The following is a 19767-nucleotide window of genomic DNA, read 5'->3' on the forward strand; positions in this document are numbered from 1 at the left end:
GGAGATGATAAATTGCCAGAGAACGGAAAATCCAGATTACAAGTCACACTCGTCTCCTGCCATAGACAAAGAAATGCACGTTTGTCTTAATTATTGCTAACACACACACACACACACACACACACACACACACACGTCTTTGTTGTTCAGAAAATGTACACTACGGTCGCTGAAGACAAAATTACCTTTGATGTTTACAAAAACACTTTGAATACTTTGCTTCCAAAAACACATACAGTGGAAGACTTTTAATCTTCTTTGACGTTTACCAAAAAAAACCACATCTTTTTAATTGACTTATCTTTGTGTTAATATGTTAGGTTTACCAAAACTGCAGGATTCTTTTCTTTTTCTTGTAGACGTCCGTATGTCTTTGATGTTTACAAAATGTTAAATTCAAGGAAGGCGAAATTGTCTTTGATTTTGACAAAAATAAACTGAATTTTTAGAAGACTAGCTTGTCTTTGATGAGTACAAAATAGCAGTTTCATTGAAAGTGTATTTGTCTTAGTTCTTTCTGAAAACATGCCTGCTCGTTTCACTGAAGACGGAATTGTCTTTGATATTTACAAAACATTTGTTTCAGTCACTAACTTGTCTTTGATGTTTACAACAGGATTCACTTCAAGTGGCATATCACGTTTACCAAACATCTGTTCGTTTGACGACTAAATTAGCTTTAATGTTTACATAAATATCGGCTAAGTTGAAGGCTAACTTGGCTTCGATGTTGACAAAATGTCCATTTAGTGCATGGAAGACCAAATTGTCTCCGATGTTTTCAAAAGCATCGACTTTTTGGAAGACTTACTTGTGGTTGATATTCCAGAGAAACCTGCACTAAATGTTTCATCGCGAGTTGGTCTCTCCTCTGCGGCTGAAAAAGTATAAATCAGCGCCGCCCGCCTCGATACGGAACTCAATGCATCATTGCGATCGTTGCGGCAAAATCAGCCTCATCGACTGGCAAAATTTGTCCCGAATCAGCAGAAAAGTGAGTAATGAAGCTGATTGTGTGCAAGAGGCTGAGCTTGATAATGTAGTGCGTCAAGCCAGGGGATGCTCATATTAATCAATGCGCGCTGCAACTTTACTGCGAGACGAGAGCGCACCGAGGAATCAAAAGCTCGTGCTTGACATCTGGAAATGTTCCATTTAATACAGCAATCCAAGAAAAGACAAATGGTTTGCTTTGCATTTCTGGAAGCTTTCGTTTCAAGGAACACAGCCAATGCTGGCTTGGTTCTATCCAGCGCATCGGATGGAAGATTTGACCCAAGATTTAATCAATACGAATCAAATCCTGAGTCTAATTTTCAACCCAATCTGCTTGGTCAAAATAATGAATCCAACCTGCCAATGTATCCAAGTGTGACCGACGATGCTATTTGATGGAACAAAAATTCATGTGTCTTTTTATTTTATTTTTATTTTTTTAACAAAACACATTGCGGACGACTAAACTGCGGGCAACTAAACTATATGTTAGTCGATGCATGTAGAAATCGACATTAGTTTTATGGAAGGCTTTAAGTGTCTTTGATGTTTACAGAAATGTGAGTCGGGTTCAGTGAAGACTAACTTGTCTTTGATTGTGTTTGATTGTGTTTGTTTACAAAAAAAAAATACATCAGGTTCACTGAAATCAATTGTCTGTTTACAAAAATGTTTCATACAAAATGTACATTGAAGAACCTTAAAAGTGTATTTGATTTTTTTCACTCCAATGTATGTCAGGTTTGTTAATAACACTTTCTTTTCTGTCTTTGATGTTTGCAAAATGTAAATGAGGTTAATTGAAGACCGAATTGTCTGTTTACAAGAATGGGTGGTGATTAATTGAAGACTAAATTCTCTGTATCACATTACATCAAATGAGGACTTGATGTTTACAAAAAAGTTGCTTCTTTGATCTTAAAAATGTGGATTATGTAGAATGGTGACACTAAAGTGTCTTTAATCTTTACAATATAGCATCATTGTCAGAGGTGGCAAATGCAGGTCCAGAAAGTAATAACCCTGCCGCAGTTTGGCCTTAGCCCTGATGCTAGCTAGCTAGCAGGTAAACAAGCACCATGGGAGTTAGCTAGGAAGCTAGCTAGCTATCGCCTGAAAGTAAAAACCCTGCCACAGTTTGGCTTCAACCCCTGATGCTACCAAGCTAGCTAGTTAGCTAGCTCCCTAGCAGGTAAACGAGCACCATGGGAGCTAGCTAGCACCTGGGGCTAAAGCCAAACTGTGGCAGGGTTTTTACTTTCCGGACTTGGGTTTACCATCTCTGGTCATTGTCGACTAAATTGTCTGTGATGTTTACACAAAAATGTATGGTTTGTTGAAAACTAACTTTTCTGATGTCATGTAGAAATATCGACATTGATATTTATGAAAACACGTAAGTTAGTTTTTTTTTTTAATCTTCTTCTTCTTACAGAATGTCACGCGTCCTGTGGGCACTGCACAGGACCGTCTGCGGACAACTGCACGTCCTGTCCTTCGTCGTCCATCCTACACGAGGGACAATGCGTGCACGCGTGCCCGCTTGGATTCTTCGTACAGGACGGCCAGTGTCAAGGTCATTAGGCTTTCAAATGACACTTTCGAACCAGGGTTAGGCTTTTTTAAGAGGCTCAGGCTTTCAATTTAGAGGCCGAAGCCACAAATAGGGTTTCGATTAGGGCTTATTGTTGATCTGAAAAAAAAAACAAGATAAAGAAGAAAGCTAAATGTTCGCCTGACACTCCCAAACGGACTTTGGCCAAAGACCAAAAAGAATCCGATTGTTTGGACAGCAAAGTAAATGACCCGCCGCGCTTTCATTGTAAACTTCTGCTCTTGTTGACCTGAACAAATACTAAATCAATTTTGATTATTTGCTAGTTAGTGTTAGTTAAGGTTTCAAATTTGGTGTTAAACTCAGTGGTGAGATTTACAAGATTTGGGATTTTAATCTTGGTTTGGGGATTATTAAAGTTAAGGCTTTGGATTTGTCAATCTTCGGGTTTTCGAGCTTGTATTAGTGTTTAGTGTCAAGAGTTAGGGTTTCCATTTAAAGGTTGAAGATCATGTTAGGGTTAGAAATGAGGGTTTCCTAAGGTTTTATCTTAGAGTTTCCTGCTTATTTTAAGGTTTCAAAATTAAGGTTTCAGCAAGGACTACTGTTTGAAGCCTTGGATAGGGTTTCAAAGGATTAGGGTTGGGACCCAAGTTCAGTGTTGTAAATCAGAGTATAAAACCAGGATTAATGTTGTAAATCAGGGTTTTAAAACTGGGTTAGGGGTTCAACGTGAGGTTAAATCAGGATTTGATGTTTTCTTCCCCGGGTTCCTGAACTCCACCAGCCTGCCACCCGTCCTGCCAGACATGCACGGGCGCCTCCCAGGCCGACTGCACCTCGTGCCCTCCGCTGGCTGAGCTTCGAGCGGGCCACTGCCGGACCAGCTGCCAGGAGGGCCGCTTCCTACACGCCTCCACTGCCCAGTGCCTCGGTAAGATCGTTGTCTTTAAGTGTACCGCTAAGACTGCTATCTAAATGCTAATGCTAACATTTAATGGGAAATGTCACACAGTGCTTACAAATAGCATCTACTGTGTGTGGCAGGCTCGCAACGCTTATATACTTGAACAATACGTCAACAGATAATATAATACTCGCGTATATTCTTTATCCTCTGTGAAGATGGATTAAAATGATTGAAGCTTGCTGTGTCTAAGTATGTATTTGGGCAAGATTATCGATGCATATTGTGAGATTATGTGTTGGTTCGGTGGAAAAAAATGGGATTTGTTTACTGTAAACACAAACAGGGATTGTTTGTACAAGATTTTCTCCAAATGATAAAGAACTCTAAAGTGTGCAGAGAATGCGATTTTCCGTATGCGCTCCCTCTTACGTGCTCCAGCGGCAGCATTTTCAACCACTTAGCGATGTTTGAGACGACTCCTATTGTCAGAATGAGCATACTTTTAGCACCTTTGAAAACAATCATGTAATAAATGAAATGGAAATGAAAATGCCGCATTAGCGCTTCCTCCTCCTCCTGCTGCTGTTGTTGTTTTCATCCTCACTGGGTGAAAAAAATGACTTTTTAACTATCAGGACTGCTTGCTGAAGATGAAAAACAATCTGAGGAGAATCAGGACGGTGGTGGTGGGCGGTGAGCGGGTCGCAGACTTTTAATGACACTTTCTGATGACACGCGTTGTTCTGGCCGGGTTAAGCGATGCGCCTGCGCAGATTTACGGACGCGCGCTGGCGTCGGGAGATCGCGCCCAGGGTCAAGTGCAGCCAAAGTGTTGCTTAATAAAAGATGCCTTGTGGGGTCATAAAAGTATAGCAGCCATTATTCCGCCGCCACCTTCACACTCCAGTGGCACGAACGCACACACACGCACTCCATTATCCTCTCGTCACATTGTGGTTTATTTTCAACGCAGCAGTTTGTGTTAATTATCCCGCTTGTTTTTCCTTCTCAATTTACACAAACGTCGAATCTATCTATAGATGGCTAACTAGCTACTGTAATTTATAACGCTAACCTTTCAAAACGTAATTTGAAAGCTATCTTGCTAGCTAGCGCGCTATCCATCTTGCTAGCTAATTCAAAAGCTATTTGAAAGTAGCAAATTAGCTTTCAGTTTGGGTTTTGAAAGGTTACAAATCAGTTACGGTTGAAAACTAGAGTTAAGGTTTGAAATTAGAGATTAAAGACAGATTTACAGTTTAATATAAAGTGAAAAGACAGTGTTGGATTTTAGAAATATGATTTCAAGCTAGGGTTAGTATTTTACATTCATGTTTCCTGACAAGATTGTGGTTTCAAAATAGGGTGTGAAACTTGCGTTATGGTTTCAAATTGGAATTTGAAGACAAGGTTGGGGTTTGAAACTAGGGTTAGGCTTAATTTAGGGATTTAAAGGAGGACTGGGGTTTTAAATAAACGTTCAAGATAAGGATTACGGTTTCAAATTAGGGTGTGCAATTTAGGGTAATGGTTTGAATTGGGTTTTGAAGACCAGGTTGGTGTTTGAAACTAGGTTTAGACTTAAATTAGGGGTTCAAAGGGGGTTTAGGGTTTCAAAGTAAGGTTCATGGTAAGGATGAGGGTTTGAAATTTGGGTTTGGGATTCAAATTAGGTTAAGGCATTAAATTCAGGTGGAAAGACAGTTTGAAGCAAGGGTTAGAGTTTTAAATTAAGGTTAAAGGTTTCACATTAAAGTTTCGAGATAGGATTGGGGTTTAAAATTGTATTTTGAAACTTTGGTTTGGCATTCAAAGAGTTTGGACCTTTAATCTACTTCATGCTAAAAACAGTTGGGTCAAAAAATAACCCAATTTGGGTCAAAAAAAGAAACAATCAGCTACTTGATTCCTTTTCAGGAAACTTTCTATTTATATATTGTATCTTTTATTTGTTTAGCTTTGTTTTGTGTTTTTAAGATAAGGTTAACGTTTCAGATTGGTAGGGTTAAAAATTCTGGTTTTAAAACACTGTTGCAGTTTGAAACATGGCTTTTATGATCAGGTTAGGTTTTTTCAAATGAGGTTTTGAAGCCAAGGTTAATCAGGTTTGACTTGGTGACACTCACCTGGACTCACCTGGACTGCTGTGATTGGTGGGTTTTTGTCAGAGTGCAGCCCCGAATGCCAGCGGTGCACGGCCGACCTCCAGACGGGCGTCGGCAGCGTTTGCCTGTGGTGCAAAGGACCCGACGCTGGCGCCTTGTTGCTAGGCGACCACTGCGTCCCCCGCTGTCCAACGGACCACTACGGCTGGCACGGAGCCTGCATGCGTAAGAACCTTCACGTTATTCTAAAAGTTGGATTTTCTTCTCAAAACAATGTGACATCATCGTCAGAAGAAATATGGGGAGAAAAAAAAAATCTGTCTTTCTTCGAGGAAGATGCTTTTTTCTCAAGAAAATATGACTAAACTGGTGGGGGGAAATATGACTGTTTTTAAAATATGTTTGCCTTTATTTTCATCCTTGTGTATGAATCCCATTTTGTTTTAACAGGATGCCACCAGTCATGTGAGGCATGCAGTGGGGCGGGGCCTCTTGCCTGTACTTCCTGTCACGCCCCTGGCGTTCTGCTGCCTTCCGGGGAGTGCGCCCCCCGGTGTCCGCTGGGTTACTATGACAACAGCCGCAGGGTCTGCGAAGGTCAGTCCAAACAATCTGTCTGACCCATCGGGGGCTCGTCCCCGTAATTAGACCAGTTTGTGCCCGTTTGTCCCTTATGGGCCACCATGCGTTCCCTTTTGCACAAGTAATAGATTAAAAATGATATGCAGGAATTTCTGACACATGACAACGATGTCCTGTTTGCCTTGGGGAAAAAAATTGATTTAATTTTCGTAACGTTATTTGCGTTTCTTGAAAACATTTAACTTTTTATCCTCAAAGACACAACATTGTCTGGTGAGAAAAAAAACGGACTTTATTCTCATAAAATGAAATAAAAAAATCCATAAAAAAGTGAATCCTATATTTGGATTGCTCCTTGTTCCACAAATTTGCACCTGTTTTCTTGATAAAAATTAATGTTATTTTCGTAAGATTAAAGCATTTTCTCTAAAATATTCAATTTTCTTCTCATAAGATTAATATTACTTGCTTTCTCTGAAATCCACAATTTTATCCTCATAAAATTATTACAAATTTCAAAAAACAAATACAAGATCATTTTCGGAACATACTGTGATATTTGACATTTAAAATATTTTACTCTCAAAAGATATTTAAATTTTTTTTAAAAAACATTCTAATCCCTCCAAAAATATGAGTTTATTCTTGTAAAATTACTCCTCTTTTTTTTTTTTCAATAAAGTGAACTTTATTCTCAGAAAACAACATATTTGTAGTTTTTATTGTGCTTTTATTTTTTATTGTGAGATTTAAGATCTTTTTTCATCTTCTGTTTTTACGTGCCAGCGTGCGAGCAGCAGTGCCTGACGTGCGAGGGGCGGGACGCTTGCACTTCCTGCCGCGACCCCGCCAGGGTGCTGCTGTTCGGCGAGTGCCAGTACGAAAGCTGCGCCCAGCAGTACTACCTCAACGCCACAACGCGCACCTGCACAGGTAACTTTGACCGGTGGCAAACCTTTCGCTAAACTTCCCATTTAAAGCTCAAAGAACAATAGCCAAATTTCAAATCATCACTGAAATACTCCATTGAATGTTTGTATTATTTTTTTTTAACTGGCAAACATATTGGAACGAAAGTGTGTATCTTTTGTGTGTGACCCAAACGTGATTGCGCAGAGTGCGACTGGAGCTGCAACGCGTGCCGCGGGCCGCTGCGCACCGACTGCCTGCAGTGCATGGACGGCTACGTGCTGCGGGACGGCGTCTGCGCCCACGGCTGCCCGCCGGGATCCTACCGGGATGGAGACGGATGCCTCGGTCAGTTGGCACGCGCGCCGACCGCATCCGTCATCATCTGTGCTTTGCCAGCTTCACAAATAAAGCAAATGTCGCCAGGATAACGTCTAAGTATGAGTTCAGTCTCATTTAAGGTTCGGTTGAGAATTGCGTTTTTGGAAAGACGCTGAAGTTGCCAACAAAATACTGCGACGTCTCACAAGAACGCCGCCAGCCAACGTGGTTGGCAATCTCCCCTTTTTATTTCTCTAGTAGTCGCTTGTTGGCGCAGAAACTAAACCGGAAACTAAGAAACTAAATGGCGAGCCGAATTAGCACACGAGCTAACAACAACACTTAGCAATGAGTCCCTTCTCCCCCGCGAGACATGCGATGCATTCACTAAACACTCGGACACCGGAAGGCACAAAACCGAATGTGCAACACAGGAACACTTTTGTGATCTCAAAAATCTAAAGAAAAATAACATTTCAAGCATAGTAAGACGTTATTCTGACCAAATGTGAACAAGTTCTCGTAAGATACTTTTCTATTAAATAAATAATGTTGCAAAATTACTGATATTTTTTCCTGTGAAAAGTACGACTGCGAAAAGACCTTGAAAAAAAATGGAATTTATTTTTTTATTCTTAGATGATTAGGTTTTCTCCCCTAAAAAAAAAATCTGATTTCTCCTTTTAAAACATTACAATACATTTTAAATATGATTCCTAACTTATTTTTTCAACTTCAATTTTTTATGAGCACAAATAATGAACCAAACAGAAAACAAAATAAGTGAAAGATGACTAATTAATGTATTTTTGGAGGGTAGAAAAAAATAACCGTTAATCGTTAAATTTTTGCATATTTATTTATCTTTGCAAAACAGAAGTTTATTGTTATGACGGTTTTCTTTTAATGTTTGTAGTGAGGGGCATAAAGACAACAAAAAGTCAAAGCGGCAGAACAAATGTCTATGAATGATTTTGGTTATTTTTGCCGATTTTTGGAGGTCGGCACGGTTGTTCCTTCCCGCCACGCGATGACGCTCGAATGCCGCGTTCCATTTCCAGACTGCGACGACGCCTGCGTGGAGTGCGGCGGTCCCGGTCGGTGTCTGCGATGCCAGCCCCCCCACGCCACGCTGCGCGGTCAATGCGTGCTGCAGTGCGGCAGGAACTACTTCCTGGATGCCGACGCAAACTCCTGCCAACGTAAGAGCTTCCCCCGCAACAAGACGCCATTTTGAAATGATTGACCTTTGGGTTTTCAGCGTGCTCCAGCGACTGCGCGCTGTGCGACGGAGTCGGACGTTGCCGAGCTTGCGGGCCGCAGAGTTACCTGATGGAGGGATACTGCACCCCCGACTGCGGACATGGTTACTACGCCCATCAAAAAAGTCGAACCTGCCACGGTAACAGCACTTTTACATCAAGCCTTTGCTTCCATAAACTTATTCAGTTCATCTTGTACACTTTTTTTGTGGGTCTACTTGTGATCAACTTGCCTACCAGATTTTATGTTAAGTCAAATGGGTTTTGGGGGCTGACTTTTCCATTTTTGGTGGAGTCCGTCTTTAAAGGGCAAATCAAAATGGTTGATTTTTTGTGTGTGTATGTCCTTTCCAAGGCTTCTTGAGACATTTTTGTGGGCTTACTCTAGACGGACGTTCAAATTTTATGTTGCCAAGTATTTCACAGCCTGAATTTTCAAAATCTCACGGGAGAGAATACCCAAGGAACTTCCAACCAAAATGGCGGCCTCCCTGTAGCTTTTACACTATGTGTTCTTGAGACTTTTTTTGTGAGTCTACTCATGATGAATATGCCAACCAAATTTGATTTGATTTTGTCAAACAGGCTTCCGGTGATGAATTTTCACAAACTTTCAGAGGAATTGTTTTTGTAAACTGGAAATGACCCTAAAATGGAAGATTTGAACCAAAATGGCAGGCTTTGTGTTTATTTAAGGCTCGGCTTCTTGAGACTTTTTTGCAGGTTTACTCATAATAGACAAGCCTACCAAATGTTATGTTACTAAGTGAAACGCACTTTGGGGGCTGAATTTTCAAAAACTCTCTTGGTGGAATGTGTCTTTGAAGGACTCCTGGAAATGGACTAAATGACTAAAATGCTGTCTTTACACAAAAATGGCCGACTCCAATTTTTTATTTATTTTTGTCTTATATTCTTGAGACTTTTTTGTACTACTCATGATAGAGTACACTTTATGTTGCTAAGTCAAACAGGCTACATTTTAAAAATGTTGCCAGGAGTATTTCGATTTATAGACCGGAAATGACCATCAACCAGATGATTTGATCCAAAGTAGCAGAGTTGTTGTGTATTTTTGGACACGGTTTCTTGAGACTTTTTTGTGGGTCTATTCATGATAGACAAGCCTACCAAATGTTATGTTACTAAGTGAAACGCACTTTGGGGGCTGAATTTTCAAAAACTCTCTTGGTGGAATGTGTCTTTGAAGGACTCCTGGAAATGGACTAAATGACTAAAATGCTGTCTTTAAACAAAAATGGCCGACTCCAATTTTTTATTTATTTTTGTTTTATATTCTTGAGACTTTTTTGTACTACTCATGATAGAGTACATTTTATGTTGCTAAGTCAAACAGGCTTCGGGGGCTACATTTTAAAAATGTAGTATTTCGATTTATAGACCGGAAATGACCATCAACCAGATGATTTGATCCAAAGTAGCAGAGTTGTTGTGTATTTTTGGACACGGTTTCTTGAGACTTTTTTGTGGGTCTATTCATGATAGACAAGCCTACCAAATGTTATGTTGCTGAGTGACACACACTTCCGGGGCTGAATTTTCAACACCAGATACATTGTCAGTCATGTAATGTCATGTAAAAGGAGAATATTTCCATCAACAAACACTCCTCTTCTGATGAAAGAAAGAAAGAAAGAAAGAAAGGAAGAAAGAAAGAAAGGAAGAAAGGAAAGTCTCCTGTGTTTTTAAGCTGATGTGTTATTTAAAGGCCGCAGGCTGACAAATTTTCACCATTCCCTGAGCAGACAGTGAAAGATTGTATATTTCTCCGGCAGAATTACGTTGCGTAACATGTCATAAATCATCCCACAAACGAAGTTCCCCGTGGCTTCCCGCAGCCTTTAAGGTAAAACATTGCAAAGACAAAAGTAGCGGGGAAAAATGACATCACTCCTACTTGATGCTGCTATGATTTTATCTTCCGTTGTCTTCTGCGAGTGCCTGAAATTTGTTGGGACTTTACAGTAATTCACTCGATGGCAAATCATTAGTTAGTCATGATGCAGCGTATGCAAATTTAATCAAGACGCCATCATAAATTACTCAGACGACCTCAACACGTCACATGAAAAAAGAAATAAAAAGGTTGACGGACAGGTTAGCTCAGGCGTGCGGTGTGCGCGTGGCGTCAAATAATCAAGCAATGTCACTGTCAGCAAGAAAAACAAATTGCGCATCACCTCGCTCGTAAAACCTGAACGACGGGGAGTGCGGCGGGAATATTTCGTCGCCGCCCACCCCAAATAATCAATTAAAAAAATGCTCAATCTATAGCTATTAAAGACACGTCGCGCTGAGGACGCCACCGAATGAATTCCCCGCCATTGTCATTTCGTGGAATAAATCAAAAGTATTGATTGGCTGAGAGAGTACAAATTAAAGAGCAACATTCGGAGGCTGCTGCGTTAGCGTCTGCCGCCGCTCGTCGCTGGTTTCAAGAGCGCGCAACTTCCTCTCACGGGAATGCGGATGACTGTCAATGATGTTCAAATCTTACTTGAAGTCAGCTGTTAAATGTTTGTTTTTTTTAATCTACAAGAAATATAATATATATATATATATATCATATATAAAGCAGACCCACAAAAAAATTCTCAATAAGTCATTCCCGAAAAGACACATGATGTTTGTTATTTTGGTTCAAATCATCCATTCTAGGGTGATTTCCAGGGAGACAAACTCCTACAGAGCACCATGGGACACTTTCACGTGGCTACATGAATTTTGGTTGGTGTCTTCATCATAATTGGACTAAAAAAAAAAAGTCTTAAGAAGCCATACCTGAGAAGACGCTAGAAATCTGACATTTTGGTTTGAAGAAGACAATTAAGATTGATTTTCAGCCTCCAAGAGTGTTTTTAAAAATTCCATTTCGCTTTAGGAAGTTTAGTCGGCTTGTGCATCAAGGGTAGACCCACCAAAAAGTCTCAAGAAGCCGGTACCGGAAGACTGCCAATTGGTTTTGGAGCTGATATTTTAGGGAAATTTCCGGCGGGACCTCCAGGGAGTTTTTGACAATTCAGCCCATTAAGTCAGTTTCACAAATTTGCTAGGCATGTCTATTATGAGTAGATCCACCAAAAATTCTGATAGCAGCTATGCCGGAAAAGGTACCAGAAAACTGCCAATTGGTTTTCAAGCTACTAATTTTGGGTTATTTTTCGCCAAGAGATTTTTTTTTCTTAATTCAGTCCCTGAAGTGCGTTTCACTTAGTAACATAAAATTTGGTAGGCATATCTATCATGAGTAGACCCACCAAAAAGTCTCAATAAGTCAAGCACAGAAAGACACACAAAGTCTGCCATTTTGTTCCAATCATCCATTTTTGTGTTAATTCTAGTATTCTGCAAAAACAAACATTCCAGGAAAGTTTTGGAAAATTCCCCCCCAAAATACTGTTTGACTTAGCAATATGAATTTTGGCAGGTATTTATGGAGACCCACAAAAAAAGTATATTTTTGCTTTGCTTTCATCTTCAAGGCTGTTTCAACAATAAACTCTCAATCTTCAGAGATTTTGAATATTCAGCCCCGATAGCCAGTTTCACTTAGCGACGTGAAATTTGGTAGGCTGGTGTATCATAAATTGACCCACAAAAAAGTCTCAAGAAGCCATGCCTGAAAACGTACAGCAAATCAGCCATCCTTCGAAAACAATCTACTCCTAAAATTTGGGTCCGATTGCTAGTAGATTTGAATCACGTGTGAGTTGGTGCTAATAATAACTGTTAAAATGATCCAACAATTGTAGAAATAAATGCTTAATATGGCATCTATGTTTCAGCAAACATCAGCCCCCCCACACTCCACATCAACGGTTCCCTACAGGTTCCTCTCGGTGGTTCGGCGCCGCTGAACCCGACTCTGGTGCAAGTGAACGATCCCGACAGCCCGCCGGAGGGTCTCGTCATCCGGCTGGTCCGGCGACCCACCAACGGCCATCTGGTCGTCTTCCGAGGGGGGCGGGAGGACCAGGAGGAGGAGGCGGGGCAACAAGAGCTGCGCGAGCGAGACGCCTTCACGTGGGCCCAGTTGGCGAGCGGTCGAGTGCGTTTCCAACACCACAAGGACAAAGCGAGGTGAGGCCAACCGTGCTCAACTTTCCAAAGCTCATTAGGACCGGAAGATTCTTCTTTTTATTTTTCCATCACGACAACTGATAAATTCTTCATCACTGTGACTGGTGAAGTCATGTTTTTTAAACCAATGATGAATTCTTCATCACTACAACTGGTGAATTCATGTTTTTTTTTTTCTTCCTCACTTGAACCAGTAAGTTTGTTTATATCCTCCACCGTCACTAGAACTGGCAAAATTGTGAATTTTCCTCATCACTAGAACTGGAAAATCAATTCCCCTATTGATTTGTGGGGGGGGAAAGTATTGAATTGACCATATTTGAACAAATTTCGATTTTTTTTTCTCCCAAACCCAGAACAGGTGAATTAATGTCATTTCTTCCTGACGTACTTAAATGTGTACTTTCCTTCTCACTAATTGGCCAAATCTTGTTTTTTTTTCTCTTCCTCACTTGAACTAGTACATTTTCATGTATTTTTTTTTTCATCCTCTGCAGGGCGAGCGAATTCACTTTGCAAGTGGCCGACCCTCAGCTGGCCTCTCAAGCGGAAACGATTCAAGTTCAAGCACTCTCAATGCAGGTAAGACACACACACACACACACACACACATTTAGTTTATCTTGTTGCTGTTGTGAAGCATGAAAAAATAAAATTCCCATTAGGAACTAGAAAATGCCATTTCTGGAGAGTGTGAAGGCAATAAGGCTGAATGAAAACCTGTGGGAGGATTTGGAATGATATAAGATGACCTGGAATGAGCTGAACATGCTAAAAGTGGAATGGTTTGAATTCATACAGAAATCTAGAATCAGTTGAAGGAAGAAAAATAGCACAAAAATAAAATCCTGGGTGTAGCGAGCTCATCCCTAAAGTGAAAGGAATAAGTTAAATGTTTTGAATGTTACTTTGAAATGATGTAAATGTGTCATCTGCCATTGGAAATGGATGGGGAATAGTAGTGTACAAAATTGGGAATTATGGGTAAGGTGTGAATATTTGGAATCAAATAAATGGATCCAATCATATATTGTGAATATTTATGTATGGCTTCTCCCTTCTTTTTTCTTTTGCATACTGTACACCACAAAGATGGTTCTTGCTTTACAGTATTTCAACCACACAATTCAAGTCGACTTCTCCAATTGGAAGTCTTTTCCATGAGTGTGTGTTTACCCTCAGCGGAGGTTTGCGAGCGCTTCTTGCGCCCCACATCACAAACGCTGATGCAACCTTCACTCTCCAGTGGAGGAAGCTTATCCGCCGTCTTTCTATTGATATTTTCAGCACAAGAAGAAAAAAAGTCAACGTGTTGGCTTGGCATGTAAATGCGGGCCGGCCAGTTCGAGGATGCGAATGGGCTCGTGTAATGAGGGTCAACTTTTTATAGAAAGTTCCTTGGGCCGTAGCCAAGATTTATATGTATGCAGAAATGAAAATAAAAGACGCAACACAACAAGAAAGCTGAGAAAGAAGAAAGACTCGATTTGAATCTCCATCGGAAACTTTGCCGGCAGCCATTTTAGTGTGTCAAGGAATAAAAAGATCTGTGAATCTGATAAGCTAGCAACAGTCTTTGGCTTTAGCCCCTGGTGCTAGCTAGCTAGCTAGCTAGCTCCCTAGCAGGTAAACAAGCACCATGGAAGCTAGCTAGCTATCTAGCTAGTACTTTATAATAACTCAGTACTCAGTACTCCTAACTTTTTATTTATGTGTAAACAAATGAATAACGCGCCACATGCAAATGAAAACAAGTTTGAAGATAACACCCAGTGGCAAGATAGTGTAATAATACACAAACAATTTGACATTTTTTGAGAAAATGAACTGCCCCCCCCCCACCCACCGCCCATTATTAATCAAAAAACCAGCATCCAAGTATTTCTATATAGAACATGAGAATTGCAAACTGAGCACACAACATAACATAGAACCGTGCATTCGAACAAGACAAAAGGAAAAGAAAAGAAAACATAAAAGAGGTCTAATCAGACAAAAAATTCTTGAAATGATCAAATACCAGCGAGGCTTGCTTTTGTTTTATACCTCCTCAATGTCCTTTTAAAACGTTCGTTTACCTTAAAGAATAAATCATTTATATGATTTGAGGACGAACACGCACAGAATATGTTAAGTACGTCGGAGTTGTGTTGTTTGTATTAAAAATGTCTACATGTTTTGTATCCTGTTTTGTTTAAATGAACTAAATATTTAATTTATAAAGTTGATTTTTTTTTTTTTTAAAGCTCGAAGTCACGTGTCTGCCCGGCGTCTGCAGCCAAACTCTTATGGGAGCGGCACAAAATGGATTCTCGTATTATTTGTGAACAAATAAATACCGCGAGAACTCAGCTAGCTTGCGTGCGTCCTTATTAGCAGTGTGTCGTCGTGGTAACCACAAAGTGCACCAAATGAATCAGTCGTCCTGCAGCGCATTCAAAGAGCTCACAGCTTGAAAGCGAAAGAAAAACAAACATCCCGGGAAGCCGGCAGCTCGCGCAGGAAGGATTTTGCCCCCCCCCACGAGGCCCGATGACGGCTCTTTCCCAAACGTCAAGCCCTCCCTCCTCCCTCCCTCACTTTACCTGCAAGCTCTGCAAGACAAGGTCGAGCCTCCTGCATTGAGTGTTTGTTTGCCTCGGGAGGAGATTTACTTGTTTGCCTTTTTCCGAGTCGGCGCACACACACACACACACATTGACACACGCTTTGTTTTGCTGCAGTGAGAAGACAAGTTGAGATTTGGGTGGTCGCCCGAGGGGCTCGCTTGTCTGTCTGCTGGAGATAATTGCTCCAAAGTGAAGAAATTTGTCACCGGACCTTCACTCTGTTCCAGCTTTCTTTAGTGGCTCAGTCAGACGGCATTTATGTGTGTGTGTGTGTGTGTGTGTGTTTGTGTGTGATCATCGTCCTCTGTGGCGCCAGCTTGTTGTTCTCTGCGTGAACCTTTTGCTCAAGCTGTCATCACCGCCACCCGCTGGAGCTCAGCCAGGATTTAAGAGACATTTACACCACAGTGGAAATGACTTGGGAACGGCAGGGAAAGCGCTCGCAAATCAGCAGGAAAAATACGCAGAAACACTCGGAATCAAGCATCGGGAAGGGAAAATGACAATAAAAAAAAATACTGGGCGACATCAGGAAAATGACTAAGATACATGAAGGGAAATTAGGGGTAACACCAGGATAAAAAAAATAAATAAATATCTATATATATATATATATATATATATATATATGCTATAAATTAGGGGTGTCCAAATTAGTGCATTAATTTGAAGTTAATTTGAACTTTCTTTAACGCTACTATTTTTTTTTTATGCATGATTAACGAGCGCTAACCCTAACCATAACCCTTGTCAGATAAACCAGATAATAAAGGAATCTGCCGATTATTATCGGCAATTATCGACCAATTTGACGTCATACAGATCAACCAGATAACGAGACATGCTAACGCAGTCGTGTCAACCTTTGGAAAGGTTTTCCTTTTTAGCTTAGCATAACTTACTTTAGCATCCAAGCTGCCTCGTCGTACGCTGGCCAACAGCAGAAACCCGAGTGTTTTATCGCATTTGGTAAATACCCCCCCCCCCCCCCCCGCGTCCTGTTTATGACCTGTAGCCTCCGAGGGTGCTGGTGTTGGCGCCCCTGTCCGTGGAGGGTCCCGGCTTGGCTCGGACCATCACCAAGTCCGCCCTCCTGGTGGACGATCCCGACAACCCGGCGGACGTCCTGCTGATGGTGCTGGAGGCTCCTCGTCACGGCCGGCTGACGCGGGTCCACGGCGACCGATCGCTCAGCCGCTTCAAGCTGGAGGAGCTTTCCCGCGAGCGCGTGCAGTACGTGCACGACGGGTCGCGGCAGGCGCAGGACCACCTGGTGCTGCAGGTCAACGATGGACACAGCTACCAGAATGTTCTGCTTCAAGTGCACATTAGTCAAAAGGTAGGAAACGCTCAGCCAAGCTTCCAAGCCAAATTTGTAAGCAAACCTTGTCTTGAAACCCTATTTTGACAACATCACCTCGACTTGAAACCCTAGCCCAACCTCCGACCTCAAATTTAAACCTCCATCCTGTTTTAAAAACCCTAATTTTAAAACTTAACCTTTGCTTGAAACCCACCAATTTTGAAACCCTAATATCAGCTTGATTTACAGAGGTGGCAAATCCAGGGCCAGAAACTAAAACCCTGCCACAGTTTGGCTTTAGCCCCTGATGCTAGCTAGCTAGCTCACTAAAAGGTAAACAAACACCTTGGGCGGTAGCTAGAGAACTTTTTTTTTTAGAGAGCTAGAGAATTTTTTCTTGAAACCCTAAGCCTGTGTTAAAACTTTAATCTAGGCTTTGCTTGAAACATTAACTCTGTGTTCAACCTTAAATAACTCCAACTTGTCTTGAAACCAAAAATCCTTTCTTGAAACTCTAATTGTAAAACTTAACTTCTTCTTGACTTCCAAAATTGAAGCCCTAACTATTTCTTTAAACCCTATTTGTCAATCATAACGTTTACTTGTGTCTTGAAACCTCTTAAGACCGCTTCGTCCTGATTGGTTTAAAGTTGTTCCTGCTCATTCGCGTCGTGAACATTCCATGTGACAACATGTCAGCGCATGCCATATGCTAGGCTACATTCACTAGCACACTAGCAGACGGTTCGACTCTGGAGTTATTTATTTTTTAAAGGCTAACCATCTGGACCATTTGGGAGAGTTCTGGATTCAAGCACAAAAAAAGCAGGGTATATGTTGAAGACGTTTTTTGTGATGGCGTGTGCTTCTCTAAGGCGGCCGACTCGCCTGAGCTGCGGTCCGTCCCGGTAACGTGGGTGAGAGAGGGCGGCATGGTGAGAATCGGCAGCAGGCAACTGCAGGCGCACTACAAGGGGGTCAGCGCCGACCACATCGTTTACACCATCCTGGTCTCTGACGGGCAGCCCAAATATGGTAAGAAAGGAAAAAAAAGAGAAAACAGTTAGCAAACAAGAATATGCTACAAGCCTCCTGTTATCCTGCGGGTCAAATTGACCCGGGAAAAAACAACTTCAATGTGGACCACAATTGGTACGCTTTTTCCATCCAGGTGAAATTGTGCTGGTGTCCATGCCTGCCGACGGCCCGCCCGAAGGTTGGAACCCGATGCTGACGGACGACCGAAGCTTTACCGCCACCACCTCGTTCACCCAGCAGGACGTGGACCACGGCACCGTGTGGTACCGGCACTACGGCAGCGGGACCCCGGCCGACTCTTTCCGCTTCCAGGTCGGAGAGACTTGTGTACCCCGCTACGCTGACAGATTCTTTCTTTCTTTCTTTCTTTCTTTCTTTCTTTCTTTCTTTCTTTCTCTCTCTCTCTCTCTCTTTCTTTCTTTCTTTCTTTCTTTTCTTTTCCTTTCTTTCTTTCTTTCTTTCTTTCTTTCTTTCTTTCTCTCTCTCTTTCTTTCTTTCTTTCTTTCTTTCTTTCTTTTCCTGTCTTTCTTTCTTTCTTTCTCTCTCTCTCTCTCTCTCTTCCTTTCTTTCTTTCTTTCTTTCTTTCTTTCTCTCTCTCTCTCTCTCTCTCTTTCTTTCTTTCTTTCTTTCTTTCTTTCTTTCTTTCTCTTTCTTTCTTTCTTTCTTTCTTTTCCTTTCTTTCTTTCTCTCTCTCTCTCTCTCTCTCTCTCTCTCTCTTTCTTTCTTTCTTTCTTTTCCTTTCTTTCTTTCTTTCTTTCTTTCTCTCTCTCTCTCTCTTTCTTTCTTTCTCTCTCTCTCTCTCACTCTCTCTCTCTCTCTCTCTCTCTCTCTCTCTCTCTCTCTCTCTTTCTTTCTATATATATACATTGCCCCAGCCAACATGGCCGCCACGTTAGCACATCTGATAGCTGATATAGTCTGTGCTGACTGTATGGAAACACGAGTATCTTTCTGTTGATTGAACCACAGCGCCAGTAAACAACAGTGGCCGATTCTGGAACTATCAGACGAGCATGCGGATGAGTTTGGTGTTTTTAGCCGTACCAAAACCAAGCGGATGCACATAAGCCAGGACAAATTTATTTTATTTTTTTTCGAAAACTGGACTATGTGAAAACTATGTCAAGTACAAAGCGTGTTTGTACAGTGAAGTGCCAATTTTCCGAGGCAATACATTGTAGACCTCTCTTGGTTCTGGACCGTGTCCACATTCCAAACGGTCTCTCAGTGTATTCCTGCCAGTCTCTTCATTGTCAACATGTCCAAGCAGCCAAAAAAGCTTTGCAGCTCCGTCCAATCAAGCGTCTGCCAACACTCGTTTTTGGCTGCGTCAATTGCCACAAATTGATTTTAATTACTCGCTGACGCTATTCAGACGACAAATCTCGAGCGACTCTTTAAATTGACGCCATCAAATTCCTGGAAGCCTCGCCTGCGCTTAAAAGGCAAGGTGATTAAAGGGAGGTTTTTGTTTTTTTTTATCGAATGATTTTGAAATGCTCTGCACGAGTCAATAAGCAGCCGTCCATCCAAAGCAATCAATTCAGCGGTTGCAAAGATGATCGTGCTCGACACTGTCGGCAAGAGTTATTAAGGTGTCTTAATTGAATGCCTTCGCGAGTTTCCTTTCAAAATCATTTTTTTTCCTATGGCCTGCTACGCTACAAAATTATTCTTTACCATGAATCCAAACTAGGTAGCTAGTACAATGTATTACTACAATGCTAGCTAGTACAGTATATTACTACAATGCTAACTACAATGCTAGCTAGTACAGTATATTACTACAATGCTAGCTATAATGCTAGCTAGTACAGTATGTGACTACAAAGCTAGCTACAATGCTAGCTAGTACAGTATATTACTACAATGCTAGCGAGTACATTTTGAACATACTCGCAAATAATACGTTCAAACATACTAGCAAATCATTTTGAACATAATCGCAAGTATGTTTTAACATGCGCAAAAAAGTCTCAAGAAGCCATCACAGAAAAGAAACAAAGCCATCTGCTTTGGTTTGAAGGAGTCCTAAAAGGATCATTTTGTATTTCGAGGAGACGTTTTGTCTAAAGA

The 19767-nt window shown here is 41.3% G+C and overlaps 1 protein-coding gene across 2 annotated transcripts in view; it reads left to right on the top strand.

The window, feature by feature from the left end:
- fras1 (Fraser extracellular matrix complex subunit 1) overlaps positions 1–19767 on the top strand; it is a 133164-nt gene that overhangs the window by 73105 nt on the left and 40292 nt on the right. For both annotated transcript variants that reach the window (XM_077561359.1, XM_077561360.1), the window contains 13 exons: positions 2432–2572; positions 3339–3485; positions 5630–5791; positions 6017–6163; positions 6935–7081; positions 7265–7405; positions 8440–8580; positions 8640–8780; positions 12447–12741; positions 13239–13323; positions 16366–16689; positions 17529–17688; positions 17825–18003. In XM_077561359.1, coding sequence (XP_077417485.1) covers positions 2432–2572; positions 3339–3485; positions 5630–5791; positions 6017–6163; positions 6935–7081; positions 7265–7405; positions 8440–8580; positions 8640–8780; positions 12447–12741; positions 13239–13323; positions 16366–16689; positions 17529–17688; positions 17825–18003 — 2210 coding nt within the window. The remainder of the gene's footprint in view (positions 1–2431; positions 2573–3338; positions 3486–5629; positions 5792–6016; positions 6164–6934; positions 7082–7264; positions 7406–8439; positions 8581–8639; positions 8781–12446; positions 12742–13238; positions 13324–16365; positions 16690–17528; positions 17689–17824; positions 18004–19767) is intronic.

Source organism: Vanacampus margaritifer, chromosome 3 (assembly GCF_051991255.1).
Source record: "Vanacampus margaritifer isolate UIUO_Vmar chromosome 3, RoL_Vmar_1.0, whole genome shotgun sequence".
Classification (NCBI taxonomy): domain Eukaryota; kingdom Metazoa; phylum Chordata; class Actinopteri; order Syngnathiformes; family Syngnathidae; genus Vanacampus; species Vanacampus margaritifer.